A 24,537-nucleotide genomic window follows, 5' to 3' on the forward strand; every position below is an offset into this window, starting at 1 on the left:
AAACCTACCCTCATTCAATCCACCAACCAAAATTCATTTCAAATATGTTGGAAGAAAACCAAAGAAATTACAAGTCACTGAGAGGGCTATCTGGAATTGTTTTGACCAAAATGACTTTATGCCACTAAATTGGTGTATCACATATGATGACTACTTTCAACAATTAGCTGAAGAAATAGTCAAAGTCTGGGTTGTATCTTATACAAAAGTTAGGATATATTACCAGGATGGTACCTTTACTCTACTTAGCAGTAACTTAATGGATACACTGTCAACCATAAAATTCAAAAGAGTGATGAAGGATAAGGACACTATCACAAGGACTTGGAGGTTGTGTTGTGTGTATGAGTGAGAGGAATGGATGAAAGAAATGCAAAAGCAAAGGATGAAAAGGAAGAGAAAGATAGAAAGTATGCAGAAGAACTTGCAAGACTTCAACAAAGATCAAATAAGCTTAAGGCAAAAGGGATGAACAGACTTTCAAAAGATGGATACTTTCTGAACATAAAGGTTGGCAGATTCTCAAGATTCAGAGCTGGTTACTTGAATGGTTATTCATTAGATGAGTGGATCAAGCTTGTGGAAGCTCTAAGAGGTACTGAAATCATAGAAGAACTTCAAGTGCTAATAACCCTTAAGGACCTTATTAGAAAAGAGCCAGGCTATGAGAATTTTATGTAATGAATGTACTTATCAAACACATGTCATCAAAACTCAATGTATAAAAGTTGTACTTGTATTTATGTCAATGTTATGTAATCCTTTATTGTTCATTGTAACTTGGGGTTAGTCTTGTTATCAGGCATGGATTTGTGATAAGCAACCTTCTCACAAATTGGGGGAGATTGTTGTGCAAAATATGCCTGTACTATAATAAGACTAAGTCATATTAACAATCCTAAGAATTAGTTGTATAATAATCTAAATTTGTATTTTGTATTGTATTACTCGCGTTTGTAAAAATTTCAAAGATTGGACTGGAGTATTTTTATATAAACAGTCTCAAGCCTAAGAAGAAACTCTGGAAGAAGATCATGCCTCAAAGAAATTGTGAAGAAGCTTGGAGTTGAATAAATCTGTTTTATGAAAAATATTCTAAGTCAAGATATGTACAAGTCACAGATCAAGTCATATAGATAAGTCATTCGAGAACACCAGAATGACTTTTCGAGAAGTCCAGAATAGATTATAGAGAAGTTTCATAGATATCGACAAGCCAAATGAAGACATGAAGATTGGAGATATCGATAAGTCATTCATGCATTAGAGAACTCAAAGTTATCGACAAGTCAAAATGAAGATATGAAGATTGGAGATATCGACAAGTCAATTTTCTCATTAGAGATCTCAGAGATATCGACAAGTCAAAATGCTTATAGAGATCTCAGAGGTATCGAAAAGTTAATTCTACATGTAGAGATTTGGAGACCTCGATAAGTCAAGTTCATTTATAGAGAACTTAGAGACCTCGATAAGCCATTATACTTATTGAGATGTCAGTTCTCTATACAATAAACTGGAGATCTCGACGTGAACCTCAAAGTACAGAATGCAGACAAGTTAAATAATCTAGATTATCAATCAACAAACGATCTAATCAGTTAGATTGAAAAGTCTAAAAATAGCTTGAATAGTGCAAGATCAAAGATCAAGATTAAATGACAAAGGAAAGACACAGTGTTAGGTATGAATACAACACAGAGGGGGGTGAATGTGTTTTGGCTTAAATGTTTACTTTTTGATCGACTTTGGCTTTAGTAGTTGGTTGTTATCAATGATTTGGTAGAATAGATGTTAAACATAAATAACAATGCAAATATGTAAAACAAAGATCTTCAAAACTCACTTAATTTTATATTAAAAATCAAGCAGTGTTTTGCTACAAAATCTCTAAGTTCTTATTTTAGAAGTTAGCTTCTTTCTTGAGAGAGAATACAAGACTTTCTATCTAGATTGTTACAACTAACTAGAGGACCAGTGTTAACTTTATAACTCAGTTAACTGCTGGTTTACACAGTGGATAATAAACATGCTATTAGCTTTTCTAAACTGTCACTTGTCATTTCTATTTATAGAAAAGCAAATCTTCCATTTCTGGCTTAGCATATCTTTAGCATCCCGTGTTTACTTTAATCTTCCTCTGTCCGTTAATCTCTGCCATTGATCTTGCACATCTCTCAAGCTGCTTTTTGTAGACTTGTCAATCCAGCTGTGTGAATTGTTTGTTGATTTGCAACCTTGGATATTGAACTGTTCTGCAATTCTGTACTTAGAGAAATTTCTTCACTTCGAGATCTCCAATTAAGCTGTAGAGAACTCGACATCTCGATCGGCATGTTGGCTTGTCGATATCTCTGAAACTTCATTGTTGACTTGACTTATCGACAACTCTGAGTTCTCTAGTAAATTTTGGTTTATCGATAACTCAGAGTTCTCTAATGGACTTTAGCTTATCGATAACTCAGAGTTATCTAATGAATGTATACTTGTCGATATCTCTGAGTTCTCGAATGGGTATCTGACTTATCGATATTTCCAATAGCATTTCCTGAGTTCTCGATAGACAATTCCTGAGTTCTCGATAGGCAATTCCTGAGTTCTCGATAGGCAATTCCTGAGTTCTCGATAGGTAATTCCTGACTTCTCGAATGACTTCTCTATAACACTAATTATGTGACTTGTAGAGATCTTGACTTAATATGTTTTTCACCAAACAGAATGATTCAACTCCAAGCTTCTTCATAATTCTTCTGAGGCATGACCTTCTTGATCTTCTTCCAGATAGAATTCTTAGGCTTGACATTGTTTAGGGAAAAATGCTCCAGTCTGCTCCATTTACATTTTACAGACATTAAGTGTTACAAGTATAAATTATAGATTAAGGTTACAGTATAACTAATCTTAGGGTTGGCCCGAAGCTTAACTGATTGATAATGACATTGTCAGCATCAGTAATCTTTGACATCATCATGTTAATGACATTGTTAGCTCCAGTAATCTTTGACATCAGATCTTTGAAGATTAATGACATTGTTAGCTCCAATAATCTTTGACATCAGATCATTGAAGATTAATGACATTGTTAACTCCAGTAATCTTTGACATCAGATCATTAAAGATTAAAGACATTGTTAGCTCCAGTAATCTTTGACATCAGATCATTGAAGATTAATGACATTGTTAGCTCCAGTAATCTTTGACATCAGATCATTGAAGATTTATGACATTATTAGCTCCAGTAATCTTTGACATCATCTATTATATATTACAATCTCCCCCAACTTGTTCATTATGAAATTATGCACAAGTTCTGACTAATGATGTCAAAACTTTAACTAAATACAGAAACCAAAACCAATCTTCCCATCAGGTCTTCTTTTGTTGAGTTGCATTTAGATTTATTCAACATCCATTAGCTGTTTTGGCATTTAGATATATATATTCTCCCCCTTTTTGACATTATCTCCAGGAAGAAAGATCCAGCTAAATGCACATTGTTCAAGCTGCTGTCATTGTCCATTTGGAACACTGTCTGCAGCTTCAAACTTCATTGAGATTCATGGTGATGAGTTTATCAAAAAGAATAGAAGTTTCACTTAGATCTGCAGAAAAAGTCTGTCAGTGATAAAAGTCCTAAGCTCTCTGTTCTATTGAATAAGTAGTCTCACCAATTCTCACTGCACTAGTCTCATGACTTTTGAGAGTCAGAGTTCCCTCACAAGGATTACTAAATCCATACACTCATCTACCTCTCCTTTTGCCAGGAAGGATCCTGCCTCTCTTATTCTTTGTTTTTCACTCAATCTTTTCTCTTATCCTCACATGAAAGGCTCAAATGTTGTTTGACCTACAGAAATAAGAGGTGGCTGAGAAGAGTTAATCTGTGATCATATGATTAGAGGAAGACCATATAGGGCTAATCATACTCATTTTATCATAAAAATGAGTGCATAAGCATCTATGACTGGGGTCACAGTTTGACTCACAGATTGCTCTGTGGTTATGATAGTGTGTTGTCCTCCACTTGTAGTGGGAACCTCCAATTGAAATTGGAGAGGAGTTGACTGGATTACTGTCATGTACACCAGCCTCAAACCTTTGTGCACCTTGCAGAGCACTGTCACATAAATGTGATGAACTTGCCTCTCCCATAATAGGGTCATTGGCAATTGTACTCATAGCTTCAACTGTCAAGGCAATTTCAGCTAGTGTTTTGAGGGGAGTTGTTCTTTCTAGAGGAACCTCCAATTGAATTGGAGAGGATTTAGATAGCTCTCCCTCAAGAGTACTACCCTCAAACCTATTCATCTGTGAAGATGATTATGCACATAAAGGTGCAAGAGTGACCATGGAGTCTTTAGTAAGAACTGATGAAACCCCCATATTTGTGATGGTGTCATCAAGGTCTACCCCAGCTAGTAGCCTCTCACCATCTAGATGTTAGTTCTGGGTGGTGAGCACAGTTTCATGAACCATGTTACTTGAGTGTTGGTGTACTTGGGAATCAGATTCAAGTGCTCTATATGATGAAGAAATTTGAGAGATTAGAGAAGTTTGTTCAGTTGTGAGTGTTGGCAGCTCCCCCTGAATGGATGAGGGAGCTTCAAATGATGTGCCCTCACTGTGTGTGCCATCCTTATTTCTTCTACCATACACTCTAGGTGCAGGTTATGCTGACTCAGTACAGGATGCATTGGGGTGAATACTCTTTTCAATAGATACACCCTGTTGAGAAAATGCATCTAGTAACTGTTTACTCCCCATTTGTTCAACTGTGCCCTTTTGGGAGAACACGGAGGTGTTTTGAGTGGTCAACTCAGGTATCTTACTCTTCTTTGGTTTCTTGACCAAGGGTGACTTTGGTTCAGTTTGAGCCATTTCACTCTCATTTACAACAGCAAGGGTTGGTTCCTTTCTCTTCTTTTTACTCACTCCAGTCTTTTGAGAGACTAAAGTGGTTGGTTTGCTAACATCTAGTGGTTTAGAAGAAGGGGCTGCAGCTTTGGAAGGTCCCTGTTGGTGTGTCTGTGTTTGTACTTCCACAGGCTCAGGAACCATAGTTGAACTAGCAACTTTAGGAGCCCTCATGTCTGGCATAGGGTAAGGATAAGTCTTGAATCTCTCCAACATAAATGGAGTGATTCTAAGACTTACACTCACCTTATTCTTTGTAGCAAGTGAGCCAAATATTTTTTTGGACACTTGCTTACAATTGCCAATTCTACTACTATCAATACCAGCTAGCAAATGTATGTCATTTACTTTATGAGCTAAAGTAGACATAATAAACCTTGGAAAAAAGATTTCTTTACCTCTATTCTTCAAAGGCATAGTAAGCCTGGTAGCCAGCTCCTCCAGAATTAGAGCCCCAATATTCAGATGCATGTTGTGAGCTATTGAGAACACCAGCTTCTGCACCACACTTGAGATGTTATCAAAGCCAGTTTTTCTGCAAGTGAAAGCCCTCACTACAGAATCAAACACAAAGGACCATTCCTTCCTAAGGTTTGTCCTGTTCAGGCTTGCCAAGTTGATTGAGCCACTGTAGTTGATGAAGTCCATGAATTCACTCAGCTCATCTGCAGTTGGCATCTCTCCATAGTTCTCAGTTGGCAATCCCAGGGCTGTATTTACATCAGCAGCTGAAAACTCAATTTATTGGCCTCCAATTGTGCATGTGACCACCATAGAAGTGACATTCTCTAGAACAAGCGTCCTAGTTATAGTTGATGTCCAAAATTCATGAAGAACGTCCAAATACAGCACAGGACTTGTAGTTAGAGCACCTGCAATATAAGATTCTGAAAGAAACTTCACAAACCCCTTGAAACTATCAGGGGCTTGGTTAGCATCAACAAAAGCAATAAAGTTAGTTCCCTTCTCTGGAATGATAACTCTAACAATGTTTTGTGCCATTTTAGTGTTTAGAAGTAGTGGGTAAGAAAAAGTTTTGAGAAAGGAGCAAAAACGAGAGAGAAATCGCCTTTTGACTGAAAGCTAGGTCACTTGAGATCTTGAAAAAGTGTAAGTACAGTGTATGTATCGAGAAGTCTAGGTATTAATAGAAGAAGTAAAATACTTATCGAAAAGTCAAATAAACGTTTGATATTAAACTTATCGAGAAGTAATTTTGAATATGAAAAAGGTACATTCGAGAAGTCAAATGACTTATCGAGAACTCTGATAAATGCCCAGTTTGTCCGAAAATGGACTAAAAATGATTCTAATTTATTAAATTGAATCAAATTGAAATCAGAATAAATTTTCCAAAAGTATTTGTCTAAAATAATTCATTGAATTAAATTATTTTAGTTCTGAGTTATTGATAAGTCTCAAAATATCCTTGTCGAGAACTCTGTGAATTAACACTATTAGAGAACTCTTCATGGTCTTATCGATAAGTCATAATAGAGCTTATCGAGAAGTCATTCGAGAAGTCTGTAAATAGACTTATCGAGGACTCACTCGAGAACTCTAAAATGACTTGTCGATAAGTCATTTTGACTTATCGAGAACTCAGTTCTCTATACCTTTTAGTATTGTTATTCTGCCTTGTGTTAATTTTACATATTTAAGATGTAAATTAACAACTAAGTAGTTTACTTAGAATTTGAAATATTCTAAGTTAATTTTTGAGTTTTTAAGAAAAAATAAATATACAGAGATTCTGAAATATTTATAATTCATATTTCAGTTAATTTCCAATTAAATCAAACTAGGTTGATTTATTAGAAATTAATCTGCTGCAACACATTAGCTGAGTTCTTGCCTTAGGATGAAAAATTGAGCATTTCAATTTCACTCACAAGTCTAGTGAAGGTTGTTTCATCCAAAGGTTTAGTAAAAATGTCAGCTAATTGTTTCTCTGTTGGAACAAAAATGAGCTCAATGGTACCATTTGCAGCATGTTTCCAGATAAAATGGTACCTAACATCAATGTGCTTTGTTCTAGAATGATTAACTGGATTAGCTACTATAGATATGGCACTAGTATTGTCACACATAATAGGAATTTTGTGTAACACTAGACCATAGTCCATTAGCTTATTTCTAATCCAAAGCACCTGAGCACAACAACTTCCAGCAGATATATATTCATCCTCAGATGTGGAAGTTGACACATATTGTTGTTTCTTACTATACTAGGATACAAGTCTTTGACCAAGAAATTGACAACTTCCACTAGTACTTTTCCTATCAACCCTGCATCCAGCAAAATCTGCATCTGTGTATCCAACAGCTTCAAAACCAGTTCCCTTAGGATACCATAATCTCAAGTTTGGAGTTCCCTTTAAGTATCTGAAAATCCTTTTCACAACCATCAAATGTGATTCCTTTGGATTGGCTTTAAATCTAGCACATAGACAAGTAGCAAACATGATGTCTGGTCTACTAGCAATCAAATAAAGCAATGATCCAATCATCCCTCTGTAGCTTGAAATATCCACACTCTTGCCTTTCTTATCTTCATCCAACTTGGTTGCAGTAGACATTGGTATAGATGCAGGTGAGCTATCCATCATACCAAATTTCTTCAATAAGTCATTCACATATTTGGTTTGGCTGATGAAAATACCATCACTTCTTTGACTAACTTGAAGGCCAAGGAAGTAACTCAATTCTCCCATCATGCTCATTTCATACTCACTCTACATTAGCCTGGAGAATCTTTGACAAAGCTTTTTATTTGTAGATCCAAAGATAATATCATCCACATAGATTTGAACTAGGATCATATCTTCATCATGCTTCTTGTAGAAGAGAGTCTTATCAATAGTACCTCTGGTAAAACCATATTTGAGTAGAAATTCTGACAGAGTGTCATACCAGGCTCTAGGTGCCTGTTTCAATCCATATAGAGCCTTGAGTAATTTATAAACAAAGTTAGGAAATTCTGGATCTTCAAAGCCAGGTGGTTGTTGCACATAAACTTCTTCTTCTAGTTCACCATTAAGAAAAGCACTCTTGACATCCATTTGATACACCTTGAAATTTGAGTGTGCAGCAAATGCCAGAAAAATTCTTATTGCTTCTAGTCTTGCAACAGGAGCAAAAGTCTCATCATAGTCAATTCCCTCTTCTTGTGAGTGGCCTTTAGCAACCAGCATTGCTTTGTTTCTAGTAACAATTCCATTTTCATCCATTTTGTTCCTGTACACCCACTTAGTTCCAATTATGCTTATGTTCTGTGGTGCAGGGACTAATTTCCACACTTTGTTTCTCTCAAATTGATTCAGCTCCTCCTGCATAGCACATATCCAATCAGGATCCAATAGGGCTGCTTCAGTTTTCTTGGGCTCTACTTGAGATAGAAAATATGCATGTAGGCATTCATTAGCAGTTGCACTTCTAGTTCTCACACCAGCTGAGGGATCACCAATAATAGCTTTTACTGTATGACTCCTATCCCACTTTCTAGTGTGCGTCTGTTGACTAGTGCCTTCATCATTTTCTTCAGTATTACCATGACTGTCATTTCCATTCTCTCCTTCTCCCCCTGAGTTTGTGCCATCAAATTCAGGTGTCTGAAGAGAGCTTTCATTCCCATGATTTTGTTCAGAAATCTCTTCATTTGTCATTTGTTGTGCCACAACTTCATCTTCTTCATCAGAATCACTATCAATGGTTAGATTCTCAAATGCAAGGGCTTCAGCATCATTTACATCAAGGCATTCCAAGCCTGGACACTTGTCATCATCAAAAGTCACAACTGTGCTTTCCATAATTTTCTTTTGATCAATCACATAAACTTTGTAGGTTGTTCTTTCCAATGAATATCCCAGAAAAATTACTTCAGAAACTTTAGAGTCAAATTTTCCCACATATTCAGAGTTGTCTTTTAGAATATAACATTTGCTTCCAAACACATGTAGATGCTTCACTGTAGGCTTCCTGTTAGACATGATTGAGTAAGGTAATTTTCCATGAGCTTTGTTGATGAGATATCTGTTTTGAGTGTAGCATGCAGTATTAACAGCCTCTTCCCAAAAACTAGTTGGCAACTGAGCATCTTGTAGCAAGGTTCTAGCAGCTTCAACCAATGTTCTATTTTTCCTCTCAACTACTCCATTCTGTTGAGGTGTTCTAGCTGCTGAAAATTCTTGAACAATGCCTTTGCTTTTGCAGAATTCACTTAATGTTGAGTTTCTGAATTCAGTTCCATTATCACTCCTCAATATTTTCACACTAACTTTTCCTTCAGCTTGCTTCTCAATTTTCTTGATGTGCTCAATTATAATGGTTGGAGTTTCATCTTTAGAGTACATGAACTTAACCCGAGTGTATCTTGAAAAATCATCAACCATGACAAGGGCATATTTGTTCCTTGAAATGGACAAGACATTTACTGGCCCAAACAAGTCCATGTGAATAAGTTGCAGAGGTGCACTTATAGAATTCACAGATTTTGACTTGTGACTTGATCTTTTCATTTTTCCTTTCTGACAAGCTTCACAAACTTCCAGTTGAGCAGATTCCAAACTAGGCATGTCTCTCACAAGCTCCTTCTTGACTAAGGTGTTGATTGCTTTGAAATTCAAGTGAGATAGCTTCTTATGCCACAATTTGCTTTGCTCTTCCGATGCCTTGGTGTAGAAATAACACACTCCATTCTTATTTGTTGAGTTTAAGTCTGCAACAAAAAAGCTTCTCTTTCTTACTCCCTTAAGAACAATTTCACCAGTCTTTTTGCTAATAAAAGCACAATCTTCTTTGTTGAAAACAACTTGAAAACCTCTGTCTGCAAATTGACTAACACTTAGAATATTTACTTCTAATCCAGCAACTAGTGCTACATCTTCAATGACAATATTTCTAGAAACAATCTTGTCATATTCTATTGTGAATCATTTGTTGTTGTCTCCAAAGGTCACCAAAGGGCCAGCCATCTCCTCAAATTGTGATAGCAGGGCCTTATCACCTGTCATATGCCTGGAGCATCCACTATCAATGATCCATATGACCTTCTTTCCTTTGCCCTGCACACAATGAGGATTAAGTGTGTTTAGCTACCCAAGCTGTGTTAGGCACTTTCTTCTTGTTAACTGATTATGCAGAAGTAGAATGAGAATTTTCAAATAAAATGGAATTCATAGACTGTTAAGCATTTTCCCTTTCAGATATAGAACCAATTTTTGATTCTATGAGATTAATTCTCAATTTGTGGCAACTCTTCATCACTTTCATATTGCAGGGAATGCAGTCAAACTTGTCACAGAATGAATAGGGATCATTAGCCTTAGCTTCATTGTACTTGCAGACTCCTTCAGGTGGATTGCTAACAATCTTTTTACAAAGATGAGTTAGGTGATTCATTGATCCACAATTCTCACACCTCTTTCTAGGAGCATCTGCAATATAAGCAAAATTATTGCTTTTGTTTATCCCAATCTTTCCATTTCTAATCTTCTTTTTCTTTTTGACCTGTTCAGCTTTAATCTCCTTCACAGGCTCCTTAGTTTCTTGATTGGCTTTTGGTGTTTCAACAGAGATGGAAGACTGATTTGTCTCATCATTTTTCTTTTCCTTGTTCTCATCAGCTATCTCCTGTTTGATGATCAACTCTTCTTCACTGAAGTTCACCTCACATGCCTTGAACAAAGGTGATTCAACTTTCTTCAAAATAATTGGAACATCCTCAGTTTCAGTTGATTTTCCTTTGTCACTGACAGACTTCTTTTTGTTGTTCAAACCCTCATAATCAAGACCAGTGGCAATGTTTGCACATGGCTTGTTTTTTTCATGATATTGACCAATCAACTCAGAAGCATTTTTGAAGGATTTCATGGTGAGTATACGAGTACCTTGTTTAATGAATTTTGCGCAAACAATGGTATAGTTCATGAGGTTACTCCACCATACACACCTGAGTCTAATGGGTGGCAGAACGAAAGAACAGAACTTTTAAAGACATGATTAACAGTATGCTAATTAATTTTGGGTTGCCTAAGTACATGTGGGGAGAGGCTCTGAATACGGCTTGCCATATTTTGAATAAAGTTCCTCTGAAACATATGGACAAGACACCATATGAATTATGGAGAAAGCATAGGACAAGTTTGAGTTATCTTCGTGTGTGGGGGTGCCTTACTAAGGTGCTTTTCCCTGAACACAAGAGAAAGAAACTGAGTCCGAAAACTATTGATTGTATCTTTCTGGGCTATCTTGAAACCACAACTGCTATGAGATTTTTAGTATTAAAATCTGACATAGATGGTATTGTGGCGAATACGATAGTTGAGTTTCGTGATGCAACTTTTTTTGAGGAAGTATTCCCAATGAAGACTGGTATATCTTTGGGTAGTTCTGAGGATGATCTCACTCACACATCAAGTTCTATTCCTGATCATGTGGAAAAGATGACAAATGTGGGGGTGGATCCTGGTAGTAGCTCTACTCCTAACAAAGTAGAGGAACCTAGAAGGAGTAAACGTGCAAAGGTAGTCAAGGACTTTGAAAGTGACTTTATCACTTACAATGTCGAGGATGAGCCTTTAACTTTTTGTCAAGCCAAGGATTCTTCAGAGTCAAGGCATTGGAAAGGCGCTTTAAAGAGTGAAATTGACTCAATTGTTTCAAACGGAACATGGGAGTTAGTTGATCTCCCTCCAGGGTGTTCTACTATTGGATGTAAATGGATCTTCAAGAGGAAGCTAAACCTTGATGGCTTAATAAATAAGTACAAGGCTAGGCTAGTTGCTAAGGGCTTTAGGCAAAGGGAAGGCATTGATTATTTTGATACATATTATCCAGTTGCCGGAATGGCAACAATCAGAATACTTATTGCATTGGCTTCTGCACATGGTCTTATCATCCATCAAATGGATGTAAAGACAGCTTTTCTTCATGGTGACCTTGAAGAAGAGATTTATATGGATTAACCTGAGGGATTTGTTGCTTCTGGTAATGAGAGGAAAGTATGTAGACTAGTCAAGTCCATCTATGACCTTAAACAAGCACCTATAGACTGGCATAAAAAGTTTGATGAAACTATTTTAGACTTCGAATTTTTTAGTTAATGAAAGTGACAAGTGTGTCTACTATAAGGTTAGAGGTAATGATTGTCTGATCGTGTGCTTGTATGTAGATGATATCTTGTTGTTTGGAACCAATATTGAGATTATTAACGAGATAAAGAGTTTCTTGAAGATGCACTTTGAGATGACGGATATGGGTGAAGCTAGTGTGATTCTTGGGATCAAATTGACTCAGTCAACTGATGGAATAACTTTGTCATAGTCTCATTATATAGAGAAATATATACTTGAGAAGTATGCTTATTCAAATTGTGGAATCGTTAGTACACCATATGATTCAAAAGTTGCCTTAGTCAAGAATAATTCAGGAGTTCCTGTGTCTCAGTTAAGGTATTCTTAGATTATTGGGAGTTTGCAATATCTTGCTAATGTGACTAGGCTAGATATTTCTTATTTTGTGTCTAAGTTGGCTAGATATACAAGTTGTCCAAACAAGACTCATTGGGAGGCACTGGATAGAGTTCTTAGATATCTGAAGGGAACTATTTCCCTTGGCTTGCATTACCGGAGATTTTCGGGGGTACTCGATGGGTACAGTGATGCAAGTTGGATAGCTAAGAAATCTGGTTCCAATGGAGTGACTGGATATCTGTTTACCCTTGCGGGTGGAGCAGTGTCCTGAAAGTCTTCTAGACAGACTTTGATTACCCGGTCTACTTTTGAGGCTGAGTTGTGTGCACTTGATGCCACAGGGACGGAGGCTGAATGGTTAAATGGACTCATGAGTATGTTACATGTAGTAAGCAAGTCGCTTCCTGCCATTTCTGTTCATTGTGATAGCCGTACAACTATCGACAAAGTCAGAAGTGTAAAGTATAATGCTAAAACAAAGAGACACATCCAAGTTAGACTAAAGTCTATAAGGGGTCTTGTGTCTGATAGGATTATTGCTATAAAGTTCATAGGAACTCAGGATAATATAGCTGATCCGCTGTCTAAAGGGATTGAGCATGCTATAGTCCTTAAGTCGAGGTTGGGGATGAGACTGGTAACCCATCATAATTCATCAACAGCGGGAACCCAATACACCTGAGAGGAGATCCCTCGAAGTGTATTCAATGTGGTAATAACAAGTTGTAAGGATGAATTGGTAGTACCTCTACCATATACATTTAGATACTTATGTATCTGAGTCGATCCCCTATAAAACTTAAGAGGTACTTGAACTGCTAGTTAGCAAGAGTTATTTGAACTCCGAATGGGGTCAAGTCGTTTGACGAGATGATAGCAATACATCTCTGGAGATGCCCAGCTAAGAGAATGTAATTGTGTGGTCGCAATTAGAGGAAAGGGTTATTCCTCGAAACATTCAACGAACAGGATCGAGACATGACCATTAACGTCTCAAAGCCGTAGATTGGCACCATAGCCTTTGACTTGTCGTCGTCTATGGAGTGTGGTTACACCCAACGGATAAAGATTCAAGGTGAAACATTCCATCTGTATCCGGTAGCCATCGAAGTAGAGGACTTAGGAGGGTTCAAACCCGGAAGGGTACCGACTCTGAAAAACATGTCATGTATAAATCTCGTATGCAATTTGATTATGGATTTGTGGGGGATTGTTAGAAAATGGAATGTTTGAGGCATATTTTATATATGTTCTTGATATGATTTCCGGAAACTAACACTTGGAGGTTGTTCCTTGACATGAGGACTTAAACTTTCATATTTGGATCTAAGACATTTTCTTAGTGGAATTCATGAATATATTGTGACAAAGTTGCTTGTTTGAAATGGGTTATGGGGATTTTGTCCCACATTGGTATTGTAAAAGAAAGATATTTAGTTTATATAGCATCTTGTGTTAGTGTTGTTTACAACTACTAGCATAAGTGGAATGCTTGTGTGGCCTAGTGCTAGTGGGAACTCTTATATTTTTCTTTTCTATTACAAGTTTAATTATTTATATTGATTATTTAATTATTAATATACAATATATTGAGTAAGGATTATTTTAATCATACTCTGAATATATTTTGTAATATTAATATTAATTAATCAGGATATAATATAAATAATAAGGAAATCCCATTTTGTTTGCTTTTTCTGTTTTGTTACTTGGTGTACCACATCGAGTAAAATAGAAGAAGAGCAACTTGAGATGCCTATATATTGAGAGGTATACTTGAGATTAAAAGATACAGGTCTCGGTGCCTACCTCGCAAACATATATGAGTTGCATAGGTTTTTTTGGCAAACTGAGGTGCGAGTCGCAGTTGATCATTGTTGGTTCTGTGGCCAGATTGATCTGTTGATATTTTATCCTGGAAGCAATATTGATGCATTCCATCACAGCTTAAGTGGGGGGCAATAATCTCTTCAAGAACAGTCAAGTCCTCTTGAAGGGTTTGGCGACTTAGTTGTTGTGTTCTTCTTCTTATCAGAATTTGGAAAGCGATAAAAGATAAGTTTTTTTTACTTTCTTTGTCAATTACAGTCTTTATAGTTTGTTATTGCCTTCGTGTTTTATTTCGTTAGTTGGTTATTTGTCATGTTCTTGTTATTATATATATATAACTGCCCATTATTGTTGTGTAGTTAGAATTATACCCAATAAAAACATCAATAAGCAAATATCATCAAATAGACATAGTGAAATCAATATTTGTAACCTCAAAATTCAACTAATTCAAATTAAAAATAACATGAAGGAAACAATTGCAGTTGCGATTAAACTCAAAATTATCCAAGAACAACAATCAAAATAAATATTTTAAAACCAATATGTGAAAGTCGTCATGATATAACTCACCATTATAATATATATTTTTCTTGTTTACAATAGAAAAGATAATTATATAGTTAACGATAAAGCAATAATAAATTAAACCATCCTAACAAACAAACTATTACAATAATAAAACTATTCAACAATAATAATATTATCTATGCCTTTCTTCAAGAGAGAATTCTGTTATATGGAGAAACGTGGAGAAACGCGGAGAAACGCGGAGAATCGTTGATTTTATTATAGAATTTCATAAAAAATGTAAATTTTTATTTCAAAAAATATATAATTTGTTGCTAATGGAGAATAATAATTATATTTGGATATAATAAAAAGTTTAACAATTGAAATTTGAAAATAAAAATTAATTTGATTCTACAATAAAATAATCTTAGATAATTGTGATTTTATTGTAATTCTACTACATAGTGACTTTAAACAAATTCATTAAATTTCAATAAATATTTTAATAAAAATATTATGTAATTTCGTTTTTAATGTAATAATTAAAATTTGTAAATACATATAATAAAAATGAAATAAATTAAGTATTTTATATTTTTTGAATTATGATTTTATCCGGAACTCCGTATACCATATATATAGGTAACAAAGAGCGAAAGCTTAGACTTTATATATCCATCTAATATTCGACCAAAACGAAGTATTTACATACATGGCAAAAGCAATTTCACATGAAGTTAATTACACAAATCCAATTTCTTTTTATTCCAAACCAAAATGAATTACCTACACCTATAAATGCATAATGTGGTACAAATTAATCACCACTTGCAGCATCCTACACCATTCAATCTCTAAATCTTATAAACAGTAATGTAGTAATGTGTGGTATAGATTATTAGTCATAATCATCGTGAGCACAACTGTTTCAAGTAATTTGTCTGCCAAAGCAGAACTCCTTGTGTTTGTGCTACTCTACAAGATTGTTCGGTTATTAGCTTATATGTAGATGGTTTCGCCCAAGGAACTATTCCGAATTCATCATTGTAGTCTTCCATCCCTCCAACAAAAAATTGCCATGGAAAAGATCCTGCTCCAGACCCTCCGTTCTTTGCAGATTTGTGTATTATGTTAAAAACAATTTTGTAGAACCTATCTCGCTGAGCTGGATCAAAACCCTTGTTCTCGCTGGACAGTCCGAATTCAGTGAACATGATAGGTTTCATAAGCTCTTTGTCACCATCTTCAATGTGGGACTCCATCCATCTTGAAACAAATTTTAGTTTGTACTCGAGATCTTCCACATGAGTCCTGCAACAAGAAGAAATAGATTAAATGGGTATATTTATGTTAAAGAATGAGATTTAGACTGCAATTCTTGTTTTAGTCGGCTCTGTTTGAAATGTTTATTTATCTGGTCCTTTGGGGAGAGGAAATTGAAAGAATATAACAACTCGCCAATGGTCAGGGTATATATGAACAGAAGCAAAGTCGATGGTAGGGAGCATGGAGTTGCGAATAAAATCAGTTCCAAGGTCTGATGCCCAGATCTCTGGATTCTCGGTTAATCTTTTTGGACTTTTAGGACCATAGAATCCTTCAAGACCCACAGTTAGCAGGTGCTTGCTATCAATTGTTTTCAAGAAGGTCGACATCTCTTCTATCCAGTCCTGCACTTGTAGTTCATACAATCAAGTCATTCTCAGAAAAAAAAATACAACCATAATTACTAATGCAATCATATTAATGATAAAAAAACTTAATAAGAAGATCTCACTTAGCACATAATCCAGCATCTAAGGGACTCAAATTTATTTTTAAAGTGTTGCCTAAAAGGGTTTTCACAATGATATCCTTGCAGACTTGAGCAACATAAACAACTAAAATAGTACCCAATTGTCTCTTTGTTCACATCCAAGATCTCACCTAATACCAATAATTATGAAGCTATGGTTGATAGATAACTAAAAGAATGAAAAAAAAATACAGTACAACAGAAAGGATTTAAATAGTTTCACATTATGTTGGATAGCCCCTATGTATCTTCAGGACACAATAATATTCTTGGACATTTTCAAGTTTTTTAAAAGGCTTAGAGTTTACGACGTACTTGAAGAGTGTTTCCTGAAGCATCAGTGGCGCATCGGGGCTCATTGATCAATTCCCAACCAAAAATGGTGGGATCATCTCTGTACTCAATTCCATTGATAGTATTCTTCCTTGTCAAAACTGTCTGCCCAATTCAGAACTACTAGTATTAGTCAAATTATAATTTAAAACACTAGCAGAAGTCAAGCGAATTTTTTCTACTCATAATGTCACTCTAAGATTACTTTAACAAAAATTGTGCCTCCCAAGTCTCAGCACTAATACTACCGAAATGTAAAGTGACCACATATTGATCCCTAGAATCCCCAAGAATCGGGTGCATAAGTGCGGTGGGTGAGTGAAGCATCCTTGCTTCCTAGCCTTAGTTACTTAGACATTATGCCAGTCGGCTTATAGCTAGTCTTTACAGGCCATTGAAGTATAGCAAAATGAGACACAGGATAATCTCGAATAACAGAAAAAGTTAACAATTGATACCAAACTGATTCCTCAAGTCTCCCTAACTTGCATTGTCTGTGATTAGGACATACATCAAAAGATTCAAGAGAGCGTACCAACGGGCACATATAAGTATGTATAGTACATTATTACATGAAAGCGGAGAAACTGTGGTTGAAAATGGACATGAATGAATAAGGTATATAAACTACCTTTAAATAGTCTTTGAAATAGCGACGAATGGATGGATCGTAGAAAAATGAATCATTAGAAGATGTTAAACCAAGGCCCTCTTCCCATGCCCACTTGACATATTGAGTCTTACCGCCAAAGGCATCCAAATTATTGACTAAAGCAAGCAGCAGCCTGACTCCTTGTTGCTTGGCTTCAGCAATGACATAGTCCAATGCCTGCCACAGTTTTAACAATGAGATTAAAATGAACAACTTTAACAATTCAAGTGACATATATCCTCAACTTATCGTACAATTATATCATCTTCTCTCAAACTAAAACTTTGACAACATGAAAAATGGTCAATCGAAGGCAGAAAATCATGAAGTTTGCAGCTCTAGAAATCAAAAACTAGCAATTTGGATAACTATAAAACCCCGTCTAATTATAATTTAACACCTTGGTTTAGCTAATCAAACAAATTGATAGTCATTAAATTGTTTATCCTAGCAGAAATAGACTTCCGTTCCGCATACACATAACTGCAAAGACTGCCATCAAGCTCATATGCACAATAATGAATCAACAAAATAAGTTCCACAAAATACTAAAAATTAAAAATATCAAATTACCCTAAATACTTTCTCATCAAATTGACCAGGTGAAATCTGGAGGGCATTGTAATCACCATCATTAAAAGCCCAAGTTCGACAAACAGTGAGACCCATCTTCGCACCGGCTTGCAACATCAATTTGATTCTATATTTTTTATGTTCATTCACAGCTTGGTCCATCAACCAGTATGAATTCCAACCATTAACATAGAAAACACCACCATCTACTATGAAATGAGTTCCATTTCTTTCCACAAAACTCACTTTTCGCTGAGCATGATGAGACCACAAGCCTCCAAAGTATATATACAGAATAGCAACAAATGAAGCTAGCACAACAACTGGAAAGAACAGGTTATTTCCAGCTACCATGTTGTCTCTTTGATGATGATGATTCTATAAACAACAATTTTCAAGATTGTAGAGGAGTCTTTTATACACTATCAAATTCACATACAAAGATTAGAAAAGACTAAGATCAATCTTAAAGACACTTTGACCTAAAGATCAATACTTTGTCAAAATCACAAATACCAATTTAAAAAAAAATGAAATCTTGATTATCTTTTGAGCTAAAAAAATAAGAATCTTGAAGATTCACAGATACTTACAAGAAGAATTTTTTAAAACCAGATCTCCTGTAAAAGGGCAACACAGAAATAGCAAGAAACAACCAAACAGCCAAAAACAATTTAAAAAGCTTCTAGTTTAGTCAAATGATTGCACTTGTATCATATGCAGCAACAGTTTAAGAGCAGCAATTTACAGTATAAAAGAATAAAACTACAAAAGAATTTTAAATTTTTTGTTCTAGAAAGAATTTTTTTTGTCATAGAAAGAACAATTAAGAAGTGTGATATTACTAATTCCAGAATTGATGCATGTCGATCAGGAAGCCATTTTAATTTTTAAAGAATCGTGAGATTCATTATGTTAAACAGTCTGAAAACATAAGCGACTATTTGCTTAGCTCGTTTATTTGTTTAATCCTGACAGTATTTTTTTCGATGGGAGTTTTGTTCCTATTGAAATTAAGTTGTAATTTTGGTTGATGCAATTTATAAAAAGCATTTTGTCAAAAAAAAAGAAGTGTGAAGCAAAACTGTAAGTTAATTTATAAAAAAATAAAAAAATATATTTAATTGTTTGAACTTTGAGAAACATAGACCTCACAAGTCACAATCAAAAAGGTTCCCTCGACTATGGAAACATTTTGAACGTGGAAATTTGGCCATTCAGTTCTGTCCTTACATTTAGCGTCAAAATTTGAGTAACAAATTTTAGTTCAAACCTCGGAACTAAATTTAGCAAAAAAACAAAAAACCTCAGAACTCCTCTGTTTCTTACCATAGGAACTAAATTTATTATTTTATCGAGAATAAAAAGATATTATATCCAATATTATGCAGCAGGATATTTGTACTTTTAATTTGTGAGAACCAAAATGTTTGTTTAAGACAAAATAATTGATTTTGTTTTTGAAAAACAAAAATTAATTAATCTTGTTTTAACATTAAAAATCATATGAATTTTAGGATAAAATAGCCTTAATATTGATTTTAGGTATAAAAATATATGTAAAAGTCCTAATATTTAATGATATATATCATGTAATATTGTTTTCTTTACATGGTGTAAAATGTAATACATTCTTTATTTTAGATATTATACTAAGTACTTTATTGAATTAACCTACAAAATATTTCAAGTCGGAATGAAAAAACTAAAAATAAAATATGAATCACAGTCACAGTCATAGATAGCAAATGCTAGACCTATGGTTTGTCATAATTGTGCACTGTGCAGTTATGTCCCTCACATAAAATGTTACTTTCGAGTTAAGGAAACGTCCAAGCTCCAAAAGAATAGGCCCATCGATTTATAACTCATACCGCACCGCTCCAAAAGACAGTCGACCAACATTTAAAATAAAAATCATTACGTCCCACTTTAGCTTTTATGACTATTAGCATAAGTTTGGTGTGATCCACGAGTTTCTATTAATATTTTAAATTTTTATTTATCAAGTTATATTATATTTTTAAAATATTTATATAAATATATAATGATTATAAATTTATAATAAAAATAATAAAATAACATGTGGTCGTAATTTAGTAGAATAAATAGATTATTTTTAGTAGTTTAACAATTTAGTAGTTTAGCAGATATGTAACACTATTATTTATATATTTTAATAATATGATAAGTTGTATTCGTAGTTTAGTAGGACAAGTATACTATATTTAGTAGTAGTTTAATAATTTAGTAGTTTATTAGATATATAATATTATTCATCTATTTTTATAATAATCAATATTAGGGAATTATCGTTGAACTAAACCGTTAAACCAAATTATCTATATTCCGGCTATTATAATATAGTATAGATTAAAGATTAAGGATAGTATAGACTTTTACTAATCATAGCATTATGCCTCGTTTGGTATTACTGTTACAGACAGCTACAACAGCTTTTTGCTGAAAAACTGTCAAACAAGTGTTTGGTAAATTCAATAAACTGCTGTCTGAAAAAGCGCTTTTGGTCTAAAAGTTGCTGCTGTTAGCAAAAGTATGTCCCCTATATTTTTGGAAAAAGTAGCTATCAGTTTCACCGTCAAACCTTCAGAAAATTTTTTTTTTATATTATATCTTAAGATATGCATAAATTAAAAAAACAATTACCAAATAAACATCTAATTTTCCTGACAGCATTTTTTCTAACAACACTCTCAAACGGAGTCTTAGTCTTTCTCGTTGTTGAATAACCTTCTATATATCAAAAAGGGTGTATGAGAAAGAAATCTAGGGTTGTTCACGAACCGAACCGAGCTGAGTTTTGATCGAACAGAGCCTCGCTTTTTTTTCTGACGAACCGAGCCGAGCCGAGCTTTCTTATCGAAAAAAAATCGTGTTCGAGCTCGTCACGAGCTTATTCGCGAACATAAACAAGCCGAGCCGAGCTAGAAAAAATTCAGGTCAACCGATATTTGACTATGAAAATAACTTATCAAATAAATTTATTTTTTTGAAACTTTGGTTATATCATAAAAATATATATCTTGATATCCATACGGTTGGATCGAGGGAAAATATTTTAAAAAAAAAATCGAAAACACCAATTAATGACTAAGCACTAGTTAGCGGTAATAGTCAAACTAATACTTGACTGTTAAAATAACAAACCAAATAAAATTATTTTGATCTGAAAATTTGGTTATATCAATAAAATATATTTATTTTGACATCCATACGGTTGGATCAATTAGAAATAATTTTAAACAAGTCGAGATACTAATACAGGACTAAACACTAGTTACTACTACTAGTCCAACTAATGTTTGACTGTTAAAATAGCACACCAAATAAAATTATTTTGATCTGTAACTTTGGTTATATCAATAAAATATATATATTATGACATCCATACGGTTGGATCAATATAAAATATTTTTAAAATAATCAAAACAACAAATCAGGATTAAACACTAGTTAGCGGTAATAGTCAAACTAATGCTTGACTGTTAAAATAACAAACCAAAAAAAATTATTTTGATCTGAAAATTTGGTTATATCAATAAAATATATTTATTTTGACATCCATACGGTTGGATCAATTAGAAATAATTTTAAACAAGTCGAGATACTAATACAGGACTAAACACTAGTTACTACTACTAGTCCAACTAATGTTTGACTGTTAAAATAGCACACCAAATAAAATTATTTTGATCTGTAACTTTGGTTATATCAATAAAATATATATATTATGACATCTATACGGTTGGATCAATATAAAATATTTTTAAAATAATCAAAACAACAAATCAGGATTAAACACTAGTTAGCGGTAATAGTCAAACTAATGCTTGACTGTTAAAATAACAAACCAAAAAATTTTATTTTGATCTGAAAATTTGGTTATATTATTAAAATATATTTATTGTGACATCCATACGGTTGGATCAATTAGAAATAATTTTAAACAAGTCGAGATACTAATACAGGACTAAACACTAGTTATTACTACTAGTCAAACTAATGTCTGACTGTTAAAATAGCAAACCAAATAAAATTATTTTGATCTGTAAATTTGGTTATATCAATAAAATGTATATATTATGACATCCATACGGTTGAATCAATATAAAGTATTTTTAAAATAATCAAGATAATAAATCAGGACTAAACACTAGTTAGCAGTAATAGTCAAACTAATACTTGACTATTAAAATAACAAACCAAATAAAAATATTTTGATCTGAAAATTTGGTTATATCATTAATATATTTATTTTGACATCCATACGGTTGGATCAATTACAAATAATTTTAAATAAGTCGAGACACCAATACATGACGAAACACTAGTTACTAGTACTAGTCAAACTAATGTTTGACTGTTAAAATAACAAACCAAATAAGATTATTTTGATCTGAAACTTTGGTTATATCAATAAAATATATATTTTATGACATCCATATGGTTGGATCGATATAAAGTATTTTTAAAATAATCGAAACAACAAATCTAGACTAAACACTAGTTAGCGTTAATAGTCAAATTAATGCTTGACCGTAAAATAGAAAATCAAATAAAATTGTTTTGACGTGAAACTTTGGTTATATCATTAAAATGTATATTTTATGACATCCATACGGTTGGATCGATGAAAAATATTTTTTTAAAAAAATCTTAACTAAAATATAATTATGAAGCCACATTTTAAAATTAGAAACTAAAATATAAAATTTATAAATCACGTCAAAATATATCACATATGGTACGCAAAATGATCGTTGGAAGATAAAAAATATACAATGAAGTCGGACTTTTTAAAAAAAATCATACCTATATAAAAATATTCAGGATATATTAGAATTTATTTGAATTTTAACGGGCGAGCTCGAGCCAAACCGAGCTCGAGCCGAACAACCCAAACTTGGCTCAAGCTCGATTTGCTTAACGAACACATTTTCCTAGTTCGAGCTCGAGTTCGTTAACGAGCCGAGCCGAACGAGCTCTTAACGAGCCGAGCTCGAGCTTGTTCACGAACAGCTAGCCCTAAAGAAATCTGAAGCATATTCTTGTTAAGGAACTAAAGGTGCTTATCGAGAAGAGAGTGTCGCTAATAAAGTCTTATATTATGAAGAAGGTTGTTGGAGAAGTTAAAGAGTGGTTAGTTCAAATAAGGAGCACAACAAGGGGACAAATGGCAATAAGAAATGTTGATGTTGCCCGTCCATGGTTGTAAAAATCAGAAATCGGTACTAATCGGTAGAGGTGTCGATTAGGGATTAATCGGTAATTCGGGGATTAATCGGGAGGATTAATCGGAATAAAAATCGGATAAATATTTAATATTTAATTTTATATAAATAGTATAAATAATATTATTAGAGCACATATGACAAATTATTATCATTGGGCGCCTATTTACAGGTTTCAACTAAGATAATTATGACCCATGAGCTTTATTCAAATGGCCCAAATCATCTAGTATCCCATTTTGTGTAGACATCTATAGTCCAAGACCAAGACCATAGAGTAATTGCTAATATTACTTATTCACTTGTACGCATGACTCACCTAACCGGCTACTTAAAAAAAAATATCTTTAAACCCCATCAAGCTCTCACCCTCACCAGTCACCCCTACTCCTCTCCCATCTCCCGTCAAACCCCAACTTCCATTCCGGCTATCCAATTTAATTAATGTCTCATTCTATTATGAGCTATATTTTTTCTTTTTCTTTCTGAAGATGTACAACATACGAATCTAATCTAAGTATATATGTCAAAGGCGATTTGAAAATCCAATGAAACTATTGGAGGTTTCGCCGGAAAAATGTAAGACATCATCAGAACTTCAATTGTAACTCCGATAATGTCCTTAAAACTCCGATTTTTGACCGGATTTTGACCGATTTTTGACCACTCTCTAGAAAAACGTTTTTTGAGATGATTCCGGCAAATATCATCGGAAGTCCTCCGACTTCCGATTAATCGTCCGATTAATTGCCTGAATCGGCGATTTTTACAACCATGTGCCCGTCAAAGGGATAACAATAAGATAGATCGTCAAAGGAAAGTCGAGGAACAGAGTTCTCTAGGGACCAGTTTCGTGATTACTACTATTAGAATCGGCTTCTGCAGCTGAGTTCTGACCTGCAAATCTCTTCAGCTCAACCATTCCTTGAATCTCATCAGATTTTCTAAGCACAAATTGGATTAAAAAGTCTCATTTAAATGACCCATTTACCTAAAATGCACAAATTGGATTAAAAAATCTCATTAAAATGATCACTTGTACTTTAAATTTTCTAAGCACAAAATGACCCCTTGTACCTTAAATTTTCTAAGCAAAAATTGGATTTAAAAGTCTCGTTGAAATGACTCCTTGTACCTTAAATTTATATAAAAGAGGTTGTTGAGAGAAATTGAATCCGGGTCTTTACATTCACAAGCACATCA

The 24,537-nt window shown here is 34.1% G+C and overlaps 1 protein-coding gene across 3 annotated transcripts; it reads right to left on the minus strand.

Annotated features, from left to right (window-relative positions):
• Positions 1–15,461: 15,461 nt before the first annotated feature.
• LOC141697727 (mannan endo-1,4-beta-mannosidase 2-like) lies at positions 15,462–18,899 on the minus strand. Of its 3 annotated transcripts, none has more exons than XM_074502236.1 (6): positions 18,676–18,899; positions 18,083–18,460; positions 17,489–17,686; positions 16,840–16,962; positions 16,188–16,399; positions 15,462–16,040 (listed from the first exon to the last, which is right to left on the minus strand). In XM_074502236.1, the coding sequence occupies exons 2-6, from the start codon at positions 18,434–18,436 to the stop codon at positions 15,638–15,640; spliced, it is 1,290 nt and encodes a 429-aa protein (XP_074358337.1). In that variant the 5' UTR covers positions 18,437–18,460; positions 18,676–18,899; the 3' UTR covers positions 15,462–15,637. The 3 variants fall into 3 exon arrangements, with proteins under 3 accessions (XP_074358337.1, XP_074358336.1, XP_074358335.1); XM_074502235.1 differs by having other exon boundaries at positions 18,083–18,504; XM_074502234.1 differs by having other exon boundaries at positions 18,083–18,898.
• Positions 18,900–24,537: the final 5,638 nt, after the last annotated feature.

The sequence above is a fragment of the Apium graveolens genome, chromosome 11 (assembly GCF_009905375.1).
Source record: "Apium graveolens cultivar Ventura chromosome 11, ASM990537v1, whole genome shotgun sequence".
In the NCBI taxonomy this organism is placed as follows: domain Eukaryota; kingdom Viridiplantae; phylum Streptophyta; class Magnoliopsida; order Apiales; family Apiaceae; genus Apium; species Apium graveolens.

Bases quoted from the DNA above. Each gene is read 5' to 3' on its own strand.
- LOC141697727 (XM_074502236.1), bottom strand. From the start codon at position 18,436: ATGGTAGCTGGAAATAACCTGTTCTTTCCAGTTGTTGTGCTAGCTTCA. The intron at 16,963-17,488 runs GTAGTTTATATA...TGAATTGGGCAG, and splicing joins ATTTCAAAGACTATTTAAAG to ACAGTTTTGACAAGGAAGAA. The intron at 16,041-16,187 runs GCGAGTTGTTAT...TTCTTGTTGCAG, and splicing joins CATATATACCCTGACCATTG to GACTCATGTGGAAGATCTCG.